The sequence below is a fragment of the Eurypyga helias genome, unplaced genomic scaffold (assembly GCF_000690775.1).
Source record: "Eurypyga helias isolate BGI_N326 unplaced genomic scaffold, ASM69077v1 scaffold6087, whole genome shotgun sequence".
NCBI classification, from domain to species: Eukaryota; Metazoa; Chordata; class Aves; order Eurypygiformes; family Eurypygidae; genus Eurypyga; species Eurypyga helias.
In genome coordinates, this window is record NW_010263616.1 from 1 (window position 1) to 15,164 (window position 15,164).

Sequence of the window (15,164 nt, forward strand, 5' to 3'; positions counted from 1 at the left end):
TTTTTTTTTTGGATGTTAAGGTCAAATATGTTGTTTTCTTCTCATTGTTTTGCCACCCCACGTCCAGCTTTAATGCTCCCAGTGACTAGACACATTCCAGCCTGTGAATTTTGAAAGTTTCTGAAGGTAGTTTTAGGTGAGGAGTCAAAAAGCACAGCAATGTATTGTGTAATTTGAACTTCTAAATATTATGTATTTGAATCCTCACTCAAAGCAATTGGTTGTTACTTTGTTGCCAATCCATTAGCAGTTCTTGTGGTTTGGAGATCCCAATTCCTGATGTTCCCTCTTGCCAAATGTGTTACAGTTTATTCTTAGTATTAAAATATCAATGTCCCAGAGCTGAAATTAAACATTTTCTTGCTCAAGGATATCAGGACGGTGCTTGTTTGATTGCCACATTACCTAGACAGCTTTACTTTTGTAAGCGTTGTACTAATCTTTCCAAAACTTATTTCACAGTCTGCTTTTATGTTGGCAAAAAATCTTGTCAAAAGCTTGGCTTCCTGATCACTTTCTCTAAAACTTGCTCCTCTTGTCCTCTGAGTCCACTTCTTTGGACTGCTCTTCACTTGCGTTACTAACTCTTAAAAAAGCTGAGCTTTCTGCCAAAAATATAAACCCAACCAATATTGCTGATGGTGTGTCCAGAAGAGGAAGCGTCGGGCAGGAACAGATCTGTGCCAACACAAGATCCCTCAGCCTGGTTTCATGTCCAGTACAGCTTATCCAGTGGCATCAAGCACTCATGTGAGGAACTGTTCATGCATCTGGGTTTCAGACGGTTGGAAAATGCTGAAAACTCCAAAAAAGGAAAAGTGATGGTAACATATGGCAGGAGAAACTGCTGGCTGGCTCATTTGGCTTTTGCTTCTGACTCTGGTGATTTGATTCCAGCTAAATCTGACCTGTGTTCTGGAAGAAGAATTCATTTCCTGATATTACAGCAGGTATGAAAAACCTAAAACTAAGCAGTGGAATATTGACCAAACTGGTAAGAGCGGAACATGATTGCATTTATTCCTTAGATTTATGTAATCCAGTATTTCTTCTGACTTCAGCTGTCTGCACAAAACGAATTTTCTTCCTTTTTTTTCAAAAGTTTAAGCTTGATCTTTTAGGTTGAAGAAACTTTTTTCTGATTTTGTATTCTGCTGATTCCAGCCTCGCAGTGGGCAGTTGTACCTGACTTGCACTGGCTTTAGCAAATCCACAGAGCCCACCTCAGCCTGCTTCTCTCACGTGCTGCCCATAACATCGTGTCAGTTTTTTCCACAGGGTTTACATAAAAACCTACTTTCCCTTGCTGTCTTCACTGTGTAATGCAGGCATGTAGGTACCTACAATAGCTGCACAGTTTGGCCAAATGAGGGGGGTGGATTGATATCACTGAGTCACGTTATTAATGTTGCCAGGTTTGCAAAATGCTGCATTGATGTATGTGTTGGAGGGCAGGGCAACTTCATGTTCAGGCCTGCACTTCATTTTTAGTGCAGACACTTTCTCTTTGCGCTGCAAGATAGGATCCCCTGGTGATTGGCACACAGGGCTTGCCCCCGCCACTGTTTCACACGAGGTGTGAATCCATCCATTCTCAGAGGACAGATTTTCGTTGTGTCCTGCAAACCTATTGACAACTAGTAATAATAGCCAGGATTCTGAAATTGATAAAAATGTAGAAAATAAACCAAGGCAAATGAAACCTTCAATTAGGTTACATAGAAAAGAAAAATCTAAAAGAATTGCAACTGTAATTTTATATTTAATTGAGTTTTAAATATGGAAAATCTTAATATTCTGATTTTTTATTATTTGATCGTAATGGGGGTTTTTGAGCATTATCTCCATGTCATTAATCCTCACTGGATGAAATTGTTATTTTTTCTCTTTTCTGGGGAAAAAAAACTTGACTGAAGACTCAAGGCCAGTTTTTCAGGAATTGCATGTAACAATTTTCTGTTTGCACACGTAGTCTGCAACTGCGGTTGGTTTTGCCTGTATGAGCTGTGTGTACGGGCAGGCAAATGTGAATTTACAAACACATTGAAAAGTAAGTTAAATAATGTTAGTGACCAAAGCACCTGGAATATCAAACCAGTTGTAACCAACATGTAACACCCAGAGCCAAACTCAGTGATTTGGAGATGAACAACCACCTAAGGTTTTGAAGTTCCCAAGGTGGATGAAGCTAAGTGTCACTCATACCATATCTAGCGGTCAACAAGGGCTCTCAGGTGGTGTCATTCCAATCCAGATCTCCCAATACGCACCAGCAGTTTCCTAACACAAGCTCCAGGACAAATACCACGAGTACAAGCAATTCCGGGTTTCACACCGTGCCTTGTGGTAACCAGCAAGGTATGCTTTTGGTCAGGGATCAGCTTGGTGTATCTCCGTCTGGGAAACATACTGGGTGCAGGAAAAGGGCAGGCAGTGATAAAGAGGGAGGGACAGGGGGAGGGAAAGGAACCGAGACTTCACAGAACTCGGGCTCCAGAGAGAACTGGTGGAACAAGAGGGAATATCATCTTTTCCAAGCTCCGCTACCTTCTTTTTGATAGAGGCAAGCTGATCAATCAGCTCTGACATGCTGACAGTAAGTCAAGCTATTGTAGTGCTGATCATTTTTTTGTTAATTGTGGAGTTTTTGAAACTGCAAAAGGCGTGCAAGCAATTCCCTCCTGGACCAACTCCTCTCCCATTGCTTGGAAACTTGGTGCACCTGAACTTTCAGTTTCATCGGGATCTTCTGATGGAGGTATTTCTTTTAAGATGCTCTTAGTCGGTTAATTTTAGCCACAGCTTAAAGAAAATGGATATGTTAATAGCGAAGTGAAGTGTTTAAGTCTCAGAAAGCTACAGGCAAGTTACAGACATATAAAGGTCAACTTGATTCCTACCTTCAGGTCACCCTTCTTATGTGGAATATGTCACCTTCATGTGAAACTTAATGTCTTTAAGAATCAAATAACCTAGGGGACAGAGTTTCTGACTTGTTATTAGAATTAGAGAATGCCAATATTCAAAAAGATGCTCCCCCATTGCTGCTAAGTCCATATGTGTTACTTTTGACGATTCCAACGCACTGGTATTGTCTAATGAGATCATGAAGTGAGTGACGTGGTGCATGTGGATGTGTGCTTGCAATATGGAAAGGGCATACACTCCCCGTCTTCCAACACCTCCTTAAAACTATTTGTTTGCCACTTGTTTTGAGAGGCAGCTGCTCCTCCCCAGGCCAGCTCAGTTCCTCCCTGTACCCTGACAGTAATTCCTCTAATGGTTTGAGGATGACCTCTAATTGAGATGTGTGCTTGGGACAGCTCACACCGATCACTGAGTACAATGCTGACACGGGCAGGCCATGATGCTGGAGGAAGAAAGAATTCTAAAAGAAGCAAATGACTAGTGTGATCAGTTGGATGTAATTCTGGTGGCACCATCCACCACCTCTTTTGTATCTTCATGGGTGTGTTAGATCAGCCCCTTTCTTGGAGAAAGCTTCTTCCACACATGATTGAATTTCCGCTGCCCTACACATATCCTGCTTGGATAACTCTACTGTCTCCAGTGGTCAGCGCTCACCTCAGTACTGTGAGGAAACCCTGGACTCAGCTGCAGCCCACTGGCACTTTGTGGCTGTTGACTAGTTTCTGGCTCTACCTCCTCTCCTGCAGCATACAGATGGAGTGGGTGTAATCAGCTGGTTTTCTTTAGCTGGAGGTGTAGAGCCCCAGAGGTGTGCAGAGTATGGCTTTTCAGTTAACGAGGTACAAAAGTTGGGGTTGGATGTGATGCAACACAGAACACAGAGTTTTCTTTCTTTTGCTGCAGTGTTGCTGCAGCCTGTGGTTTGAAAGAAAATCACTTCCCCTGGGTAAGTAAAACTGGCTGCTGAAAGCCTCATTCTCAGGAAAACAAGCCTTTCTGCCTTTCTGCTTCTAGCTATAGTTACATTCACAGGGATGATGGTCTCGGCACAAAACTGGTCATTGGGCTGGTGAGTAGCAGGTACAGTCAGTGTCTGTTTGAGGTGTGGGGGGTTTCATCTGTTCTCCTCTGTCACCTTTTCACCCTACAGCTGGCAAAAACTCACGGTAACATATACACTTTGTGGTTCGGGTGGGCCCCAGTGATCATACTGAATGGGTATCAAGCGGTGAAGGATGGCATGACTACGCACCCTGAAGATGTTTCTGGGAGGATGGTATCGCCTTTCTTCAGAGCAATGGCCAAGGGAAAAGGTGAGCTTTTCCTGCCATGAACAGCGCACAGGAATGTTGACTTGGCAAACTACTCTGCCTTGTTAGACCCTCTACCCTCCCACAAAGGACTCTCTTCCATCAGATACTGTCCAAGTCCTCCATTAGCTCTTGAGAATAACTTGTGTTTGCTGTGCTGCCTTTTGCACTGAGCGTTCCCAGGCATGGGAAACACTCCAAATCAGGTTGTTTCTAGGTGACCTTTCTGCTGTGTTCAAGACGTACGTGATCCCAGCTGAGAACTCAGCAATTTTGCCCTCTTGACAGAACAATCCAATTTGCTGCACATGATTTTGCTGTGCGTTACATGAATGCAAATCTTGTTTATCTGTTTGGTAAGTGAATATATATGGTTGCCAAACACTTTCCATCATAAGCAAGAGACCTGTAACACCCTCCAGAAGTCTCACTGCTGTGTTTGCAGCCACTCTTAAACATTTGGTGACTATCCTTTGATTCTGAGAGTGTCTCCGACACATGAAAACCCACTTCTCCTCCCTGTATTTTAGCAGTTTGCAGTCTTTCCTTTTTCCTCCCCTGCATTTGCTGTGCCAAAGCAAACAAAGCTTGTTCAAAACTAGGTAAAGCATCACCATCACAGCAGCAGTTTGGGGCTCTTCAGGTAATGACTAGCACAGATTAACAATCAGGGGAGTGGTCTCCCTTCCAGAGGAGAAACAGGGCCCAAATGTCACTTGTCATCGCCTCAGCCTACAAGCATCATATCAATTGATCTGTGTCTTCATAAACATCCCCTGGCCCTGTGCACCACTCTGCAGAAGTTCCTGTCTTAGGCATGATCACCTGAGTATGGCTAAAGTGGATCTTCTAAAGAGGCGTCTTAAGGGCTTTTTTTAAGAGATCAAGAAACAGAGCAGTCAGCAAATCCTCAGTTTGTTCTTTTCAAAGATTAACTACAATCAATAGTAAGAACATGTGGTCTAGTCATAGTTTGGGTATGTTTGGCTATGATTTCTGGTTATTGATAATTTTACCTACAGATACTTGTAGCACAGTAGCTTGTAGCACAGCATATTCATGTATTTTCTATGATGTTTTTAAATGAACCCTTCATGTCTATGGCAAATATTAATATGCCAGGGAATACCCTCAGGTATTATACTGGCAAGTGGTCGCTCCTGGAAGCAGCAGAGACGCTTTGGTATAATGACTCTACGCAGCCTGGGTATGGGGAAGAAAGGCCTGGAATACCGGGTGCAAGAGGAGGCTGCTCACTTGGTGGAGTTCTTTGGGAACCTGAAAGGTATTTATCTGCTAAGAAATCAGACATTTTTCAGTCCTGGATCCATATCTTCAGTATGCAAACTTGCCTACCGCTTTCTAAGGTTGGGATAGGTCCAGAGTGGTGTATCCAAACTTATCAAATCCCAAAAAGCAGATAGAGCATAGTGTGGGAATTTATTTCTTAAAAAGATGTGTGTAAACCTAATGAAGTTCGTAATTTCTGAAATTCCACCTCCATGGGCTTATCATCTGACTATGATGTACAATGATATGATGTCACTGAACTGCACAGCCAAGCCATTCTCAGACTGCCTGCAACAGGTAACCAAAGCGTATCGCAGAGCTTAGTCATTTCTCTAATTCTCTGAATTTCAGTGACATGCTTGCCATGAGGTAAATGAATATTTTAGTGTCTGTCTGAGTAACTATTGGCAATAAAATCAAAGAATGTAGGAGGTGGGAGGGGACTTCAGTGGATTATCAGGTTCATCCTAGAGCTCAAGCCAGGATCATTTTTGATGGATGTCTGTCCCATAACCTTAAAAACCATCAGAGATGTGATTTACAGTTCACAGCTGAGACTGTAATAATGTTATTGCATATACTTTGCAGATCTTATCCATCTGTTCTGCTTCTTACACCTTCACAAGTTCCTTCAGTCTTTCCTTCTAGGTACTTTTTAACATTTTTGAACATGTCTGTCACTGTCTTCTTAGTTCATCTCCACTGACACTTCTTCCTTCTCCCATTCTGACTTCTCCTCAGTTGTGTGGGATAAGACAGCAGATTTGATACCATATCCACTAATGGATCTTAGTTGTGCATCGGTATTTCATGGGAAGGTCTATGAGGTTGGTTTAGAGCTCTGAGGAAACAGCTTAACTGTGTCTTTTGCTCTAAGACTATGTTTCATTTTCATGGATACATATTAATGACACATCTCTATCCCCATTCTTGCCTCAGCTGGATAAAGAGAACGTTTTCTGTAATCTCTAATAACATCTTGTCCTATCTGTATAAGGAACACCTGAAGAAAACACTGAGAGTGAATACCAGTTACTGTGTTTGCAGGAAGACCTGTGGATCCTTCTTTCCCACTTTTCCATTCTATTTCAAATGTAATTTGTGCTCTGGTTTTTGGATATCACTTCTCTGATGAGGATAAAACCTTCCACGAACTGATCAGTGCCACAGAGAATTTATTCAGATTTGCAGGCGGCTTTGTTCATCGGGTGAGTAAATGCTATGCTATTTTTTCTGAAATAGGTAGAAAATGAAAGTCTAGACACAAAAATGGGTCTTCACTAAATACAGAGTGAGTGGCAAATGCAAACAGGGAGCTAAGAGATGTCCTTGGGGACCTTGTTACTGTCTCCTTGGTTTTGAGGCCATTTCTGAGAACTCTGTTGGCTCCTGGCTTTAAGTCTGTCAGCATTTCTGAGACTGTTAACTGAAACCTTTGAACTTAATTTGAGACTGGAGTTTGGAAGCAATTTGAACTCTGCAGTGCTGCTCCTCCTACCTCTATTTCCTTCTCACTTCCAACAAAGGGTACCACTGAATTCACTGTTCTACTTTTCACTACTCTGCAAATCATATGCTGACATTTTTCTTTTTTTTTCCTCCCTCACAAATAATAAAATATTAATTATGAATCTTTCCATTACTTCATTATAACTCACAATTCACACATTATAAAAACAATACATACAGTCTCTGACAGTCTCACAATTCAAGTTCTGTCAAAGATTTTTTGGTATGTACCTCCCACAATTTACCATAAAGGGCAACTTTGCACTTGAAGTGTCTTGAAGTTTTCCCCATGACTTAGACCCTTAAAGAGAGACAAGCTGGGTGTTATGGGGGCTGTGGATGGCATAACAAATTCCATTGACATTTGAGTTTTATAGGAAAAGGCAAACTTAAACCTGGTATGGTAGTAAACCTTTTCAACAAATCTATCGTATGAGGGCAGCACTATGCAACTTTCCAATAGTAAAACCAGAAAAATAGATTAAATGGAAACCGGAGACATTAACAATACAGAGGAGATTCAGGATATCCTGCTACAAGAGTTTTTAAGCACTGTGAATTGGAGGCATACAAATGGAACAAATTGTAATAGTAGAAAATTAAATTATGAAGCATTAGGAATTAATGAGATTAGTATCTGCTATGAGCTTAGAACATTTCAGTGCAAAGGTTAAGAGGAAAGGGAGTGGCGTAAACTAGCAGATAACAGGATGAAAAAGGCAAGCAGAATCGTAGAGTGTTTCCAGGACTATCTTCCCTTTAGATCCAGAGAAGTGTTAAAGTATGTTCTGGTGTGTAATAATCTGTGGGACCTGTTCTAGGGTCTTAGTCACCTTATGTTGTGAGTCTGGAGTGACACAAATGTAGAGAAGTGTTAATGGGATGACTTACAAACTATCACTTCAAATTAGAGAGACTTTGCTCGTTAGGTCTGAAAGAACTAGGATAGAAATGCTGTTTGCTTGGCAGGGTGGAATGGCAGATGCTGCAAAGAGCTAGAGGACAACACTTAGAGCTGACAAATGTGTGTGTAAATTATTGGTCCTGTAGAAGTAACAAAGTTTCTGATGGGGAAAATAAATTTGCTCTTAGAGTGATACCCATTCTGCATTTTTCTTTCTCTGAGCTGCACAGGTTCCACCAGTTACTTGAGGATGCAGACGCGTTAATCGTAGTAGGCACACAGTATCCAGAAAAGACATCCTTCCATTTTGAGTGTGTACGAGCTAGAGACTCCAGTTGTGCAGGAGTAAGGGTATCTGCACTAGCCCAGTAAACTTACTGGCATGAGCAGAGTGTTGTCAGTACTGCCTTGACCCCCAGAAACATGTCAAAATTACTAGTGGTTTTCCCACACGATGACAAAAATCTACTCTGTCAACATTTCCGGAGGGGACAATTCAGCTTTTTGGTGTTTCTAAAAACAGGTTTGTTACTGACAGATAATTCACACTACCTCTTGTGTGCCCCTCCTGCAGCTGTACGAAATCTTCCCCTGGCTGATGAGCCGTCTCCCTGGTCCTCATAAGAAAGCGTTGTCTTGCTATGATGTCCTGAGCTCTTTTGCAAGGAGGGAGATCAGAAGACACGTGGAGAGAGGGATACCAGATGAACCACAGGATTTCATCGACTTTTACCTGGCTGAGATGGAGAAAGTGAGTGTTTGCTGCGTCTGATCGCACATTTATGGTGTATAAGGCCAAATAGACCATTAAATCATCCTGTCTGACCCCTTCTATCACAGCTTCTTACATTTCATAGGCTTCTTAATGTGAATACAGTGCCTTGGGACTTAGTAACTCATGTCTCCATCCAGTTTTATGTTTTGATTACATGAACGAATTACCACAAAGTATGTTATGGTGTGAACTCATGAGCTATCATTGGCTTTCCACAAATATCCATGTGCATACTTCAGTCCTGTGGTAAATATGAGACTGTTTAAGCCTGTAGGTTACATCACTTTGGCCACCGCCTCACTTTGCACAGCACGGGACCTCATGTTTACAAGGGGATTAAATATGCATGCACAGACAATTACCCTGAAATAGCTAACGTTCTGCTTTGGGTTTTAGTCTGTGTCCTAACACTGGCTGTCCTTGTGCCACACAACTGTGTGGTTCCTCCCTTGGGAGGGAACCATCCATGGAGGATTTTCACTTTACTGTAAACTGTCTTTAGGTCCTGGTCTGAGGAGGTTCTCCACCCTTTAAGGGATTCCCAGACTACCCTGAAATCCCTTGGTATCATTCCTGCAGTATCAAAAGGAGAGTAGTCCTTCCACTCCCAGCCCAGACCCTTTCAGTAGCTGCAACTCAGCAATCCGCACCTACTTGATCGTTTGACCCACCTTGGAGTAGGTATTTTATGCATCACACCTCTCAGCTTTCTTGGCAGATGGATGCTGCCATCAGCAGGTCTTAAAAGGGATGCATTTGGAGGTCCCAAGCCTGTTCTCCCTGTGTTATCTCTAATTTCCCCACAGTCTGGGACAAGGTTGGCTTGGCACCTATATTCAAATTGGAGGTCCTGGGCAACAATTTCACAAACAATGCCATGATAAGCTGTTAATCTTCCTCCCTGCCCAGGCTATTATTAACAGGAAGTGTCTCATGAGCCAGAGAAGCTCTGCTAAGAGCACCAAAGTTTATTCTTCAAATTTAGAAATTTGGGATGCTTTGGGGAGCTAAAAGAAGCGTCCCTTTCCTAAGGTGAAGTTTATGTAGCTTCTACCTCTGGTCATAAGCTTTCAGCTACTCAGGCTGCCATGTTCTCCCAGTATTGGCTCATGGGCTCTGGAAGGAGCTTATACACATTCTTGTATATAATATCGGAATGAGTATGACAAGATTTACCAATATTTTACTAATATAAGCATTTCAGAGGGAAAGATGCAGCTTTTTCTTATGTCAGAGGTGCAAGTTATTACAACCTGTTTATTTTAAAATGCTTTTGCCTAACATGTTTTCTCTTTTTACATTTTGCTTGCTTATTATAAGAAAAAAAACCTTGAGTACCTCTCTCCTACCAGTTCACATCTACTCTGAACTGAGAGAAAATGTTACTCTCAGATGTTCTGTTGAGATTCTTTTACTCAGATAGGTTTTCCGCTGGTGTTTGCCAACACCATTTGGTAGCACACTGGAGAGACCAAGGCCTAATAGGTACACGCTACGGGGCACTCCTTTAGAAGTACACTCTAGGCTAACTGCAAAACTTGTAGTGTGCTTTGAAGTTTTCCTGATTAAGTCAACAGGCATAAAATTACCTGGTTTTTAATTAAAGAATATTCCACTTCATGGAAAAGAGCAATGCAGACTTACTATGTCCATTTGGGAAACCATTAATCTCTTAGTAACATCAAAAAACCAGTAATTTTGAGTATTCTTTGTTCACATGCCAGCTATGGAAAAGGACTCACACAGGAAGCATACTGGATGACCTAATTTTTATCCTTTAACTTCCACTCTTTTATCATCATCTACAGTCTAAAGATGAGGTCAAGCCCAAATATGATGAAGACAATCTGGTATACGTTATAAACGATCTTTTCCTTGGTGGATCGGAGACCTCAAGCACAACATTGTACTGGGGACTGCTTTACATGGTAGCGAACCCAGACATCCAAGGTGAGAAGGATTCTTGCTGTGAAATGCTGTGGCTACTGCAGATGTTAGTGATGGCTGAATATAATGAGTTGCAGGCCCAAAAGCCACGAGTTGAGCCCGGCTAGAAGAGTAACCAGCTGATGGTGTTACCATCTGGTCTTTAAATAACCAGTAATGTTGCAGTTTGTTCACAAAGCAGAACAGAAACTTTAGGAGGAAATAAAACATGAATGTGGAACATCCGCAAGGGATGGGAAGACTAGAAATAGAAAAAGAAGTTTAAGGAGATGATTCTGATATGTAGAGTTGGTGTTTTCAGGCAAGAACTGCTGGCAGTACACACAAGCTGTCACTGTCTGAGTTACAGACTTAACGTACTATGTTGAAATATGTTTCGCTTGCTCTAAGAAAAGAGACCAGTTAAAATATTTTATGCCTTTTTCCCCTCTGAAATGGTGAATATTTCCCCACAGAGAAAGTGCAGAAGGAGCTGGATGCTGTTTTAGGTCCTTCCCAGTTAATTTGCTACGAGGACAGAAGAAAACTGCCCTACACAAATGCTGTGGTTCATGAGATCCAACGCTTCAGCAACATTGTCTTTGTCGGCATGCCCAGAGTGTGTGTGAGAGACACAACATTGCTAGGATTCCCTGTCAAAAAGGTACAGATGTATTTTCAGCCTCTGTTCTTTCCTCAGCAGAGAGACATTTAGCTTTTTTTCCAGTTGCGTAACCTGTTTTCCACTTATCAGTTGTGCTCCATTTAACCCAGGAACATGATGCCTGGGGAAGGGTTACCATTTGTGGCCCCAGGAATGCAATGAGTCGCTTGCCCAGCGTACTGATGCTTAGGCAGCTGGTAAGACCCCTGCCATGGAAGCCTTGAGCTCCTGCCCTGATGATCAACCGCACAACTGCAGAGACCAGCTCTGCTTGGCCTGGGATGGACCAAGAGGAGAAACTGGTTTGCCAAAGCACTGGTTAAGACAACCCTGCTCAGCTGGGCACTGCCAGCACTCCTTGAGAGGATGGCTCATAGCTCCACTGATTCCGTGAGCTAAGGCACCTGCCTGAATCTGTAGCAGCTGAGTCTGTCAGCTACAGCCGACAGTGAGAGACTTGCACTGCCTCAGACGTGTTCACAGCCAGTAAGGCATTTTTTAGAGTGACATAAGCTATGCTGGGTGCCAGGTCCTCACTGTAAAACACTAGCAAGAAACAGGATTTGGTTGCTTTTATTGCAAGAGGGATGGGAGAGGCCAGCACCATTACTTGGCATCTGGGACTGGCGCCACCTAAGTCATTTTGTGGTGAAGGTTTCACTCTGCTCTGTCTGCTTCTGACAGTCAGGTAGCTAAGGCACACCAACTGGTCTGCTGGGAACAACCAGCAAAGAAAAAGCCTGAAGTACTACTGCTAAAAGGGCTCAGAGGTTGTTTTCAATGAAGTACTGCAGCTATTTCTGGATGCATTTCTCTCTCTTTTAAGCCTGAGAGGAGATTTCCAACTCTGAGACCTGAATATCAACAGGAGAGTTCTAGTAGGAGTGTTATTAAGATTGGTAGTAAAAGTCACAGTGCAGTTGTACCAACATCACTAACGCTGTTAACACCCACTGACATAGCTGCAGGCCTGGGACCCCATAATTTCCAACTCAGGAAATGACCACAAAGTTCAATTTTCTAGGAAAATGGTCTTCTAACCACATCTTATCTGCTCACTACAAAGAAGTGGCAACCAGCAGCAGTTCTGCCCGCCAGGCAGAAACTGATGGGTGAGAAGCAAGTAGTTGGAACTGAATCAACAGTTTCTTCCTTGCAGGGTACCATCATTATGCCAAATATAGCATCTGTTCTGTACGACCCTGAGCAATGGGAGACACCTCGACAGTTCAACCCTGGCCATTTTCTGGATAAAGAGGGAAACTTTATACCTCGGGAAGCCTTCTTACCATTCTCAGCAGGTAAATGCACTGGCAGTTTGAACCAACCCTACAGATCAGATGAAGAACACAGAAGTGTGAGACTATGGCTGTTCTTCAGATAGCATCATCTATCTCTGCTGCTTTTAAAGAACAGTACTGGCTTGTATCTGCCAAGGGAGATGTTTCTGTGTTGTCAGACCCCAAACAGTTCTTAGGACACTGTAGTGGGAATCCCACTCGAACTCCTGAACCTCCCAGGCTTATTGCATGCTGCAGTCATCCACAGGTTTTGTCTGTACTATTCTTTATATGGATTTTTTTTGCCTGAGAAGCAATGTATCTTGTGTGTAGTGGAGTTACTTGCAATTCCTTTTAAAGGAACAACCTGAAAGAAAAGCAGAATGCATCCTGGTAAACAAAGGATTAAGTTCTTGCTTGCAGAACTGAAAATCCCCTTGCAAAAGAAGGAAAGAAGTAAGACAACAATGCATGGTTAGAGCTGACATTTAGCAGTCAAGCTCCTTTGGCTTTTTCTTTCTTTTTATTTGTCTGCTAATCTGGAAAAGGGAATGTATTACTCATCTGTCCTGCTAATGCCATTGGTTCCAATGAGGAACCCTTGGAAATTAGCATTAGGCCTCTTGCTTTGCCTGCAAAGTGACCAAGCCTTTTTTGCAATTGCAAGGGCCATTGCTCAGTAAGTTTGATCTGCTGACTTGAACTCACTGAGAAAGCATGCACAAACAGCTGGCAGATTCTTTGTGTATGACCTTGGAGCTCCACATCTCCTGAATAAGGAAAACTATTTTCTGCCGGGTCAAGCAAAGTCAAGAAAAAAATGATGGTAGGACCTCTGAGATTTTCATGGGGATTTTCACTGGGTGCCTCCCAGCCTGTGACACTGGAGGTAACCTTTCTGAGAAAGAATTCACCAAGTTTAGTTCTGTGGCTTTCCTGATCCTGGCCTTGAACAAAAAAGCCCTCTGCTTATAACAAGAACGAACAAAGTGATTATGAAACTAAAAAATTCCTAGATACTGTCCTTCCCCTCTTCCTCTGCAGGGCACCGTGTGTGTTTGGGGGAGCATCTCGCCAGGACCGAGCTCTTCATTTTCTTTGCCAACCTGCTGCGAGCGTTCACCTTCCGGCTCCCTGAGGGGGTGACAAAGATCAACACTGAGCCCGTTTTCGGGGGTACGCTGCAGCCCCACCCGTACCGGCTTTGTGCCATCCCGCGCTAGGCTGCAGCACGTCACAGACCAGCGTGAGACAGCCACCTTTACCTCAACAATTTTCCCCTCAGATGTATGAACCTTCTTCTACCAGCCAGGATATTGACACCCGCCTATCCCAGGGCTACTCAGAAAGCAGACGCAAGCCAAGATTCAGACTGCCAGCACTTTTGGTCCAGTCCTGGTGAAGCTCCCAGATATTTTCACAAGGATCTTAACTGTTTTCTCCTCTTGGAGAGCATTTGAAGCAAAACACTGTGGTTCCTAGCTGAAGCCAGTGTCCTTTGTCTCCTTGTCCTAGCCAAGCAGAATCATCATGATGTCACTCCTGAGCAAACCTCAGTAAAATTCAACAGAGAATCCCAGCAAGAGCCGAGTAGGTGTAATTTCTGTGAGTGATTTCCTGACCTCAAGTAATTTGACCCCAGAAAATGCACTTTTAAAGCCCTATTTTGGTTTTACTGTCCTGAACTTAGACACCTTGATTGTTGACAGGTTGCAAATAAAAAAATTTAAAAAACCCAACAAAACAAACAAACCAAAAAAACCCTCAAAAATCCAGGAACCCCATAAGGCTGTGAGTGCATTAATGTCTGAACTGGATGTATCTCCCACATAGAAGATAAAAAGAGTCAATCTAAAGTTGAAGAAACTTAAATTTGGTATTTACTAGCAACGTGAATCTGCGACTTGGCAGCCTGATCATTGTTATAATGTATTGCCAGGTGGTTGGTTGGTTGGGTTGGGGTTTTTTTTCCAAAAAAGCTTACTGTGTTGTAGAATCATGTTCATTCTCAAGACTGCTTGGAAGAGGCAGAAATGTGGGATGATATATTCACTTTGCCAGTGGGTTTCACTGCTAACTTTGCAGCAGAGGAATGTAGAGACTTTGGACAACAGCCTGCAGGGCTGAACACTCAGATGTTCCCCATTTTCTCTGGGCTCTTTTCTTCCTTCATTATAACCTATACCATATTTCCTGCTCTCCATTCAGTCTCTCCAATCCTCCTTCCCCAGTTTCAGCTCTTACTCCCACCAATCCTTCAGGTTTATAAACTCTGCTGCAGGATTTACCTTCCCCATTCACCTTCCCTTTTGGTTTCCCACCGCTCAGTGGGTGGGAAGCTCACTGAGCTTCTGTCTCCTCAAACTCTTTTCTGCACAAGTATTGGTAGAGGAATCTGAAAACAACGACCGGTAAATCGGGAGCTTGGAAGATGAGACTTTTTTGTTCTTTGAGGGTCCAGATCACAAAATGAACACAGTGACGATGGAGGGCGTGCTGGAGGTAACTCAGCGTAAGAAAAGACATAAGTGACAGCTTGATGCAGGAATTATAAAATATCTGTTACTTAATGTAG

At 42.8% G+C, this 15,164-nt stretch overlaps 1 protein-coding gene across 1 annotated transcript; it reads left to right on the forward strand.

Annotated features, from left to right (window-relative positions):
- Positions 1 to 2,587: 2,587 nt before the first annotated feature.
- LOC104512919 (cytochrome P450 2J6-like) lies at positions 2,588 to 13,812 on the forward strand. The gene is made up of 9 exons (XM_010156099.1): positions 2,588 to 2,758; positions 4,082 to 4,244; positions 5,377 to 5,526; positions 6,579 to 6,739; positions 8,519 to 8,695; positions 10,528 to 10,669; positions 11,122 to 11,309; positions 12,469 to 12,610; positions 13,634 to 13,812. The coding sequence occupies exons 1-9, from the start codon at positions 2,588 to 2,590 to the stop codon at positions 13,810 to 13,812; spliced, it is 1,473 nt and encodes a 490-aa protein (XP_010154401.1).
- Positions 13,813 to 15,164: the final 1,352 nt, after the last annotated feature.

Coding starts and splice junctions, on each gene's coding strand:
- LOC104512919 (XM_010156099.1), top strand. CDS start 2,588: ATGCTGACAGTAAGTCAAGCTATTGTAGTGCTGATCATTTTTTTGTTA. Junction 4,245..5,376: donor AGCAATGGCCAAGGGAAAAG/GTGAGCTTTTCC, acceptor GAATACCCTCAG/GTATTATACTGGCAAGTGGT. Junction 11,310..12,468: donor TAGGATTCCCTGTCAAAAAG/GTACAGATGTAT, acceptor TCTTCCTTGCAG/GGTACCATCATTATGCCAAA.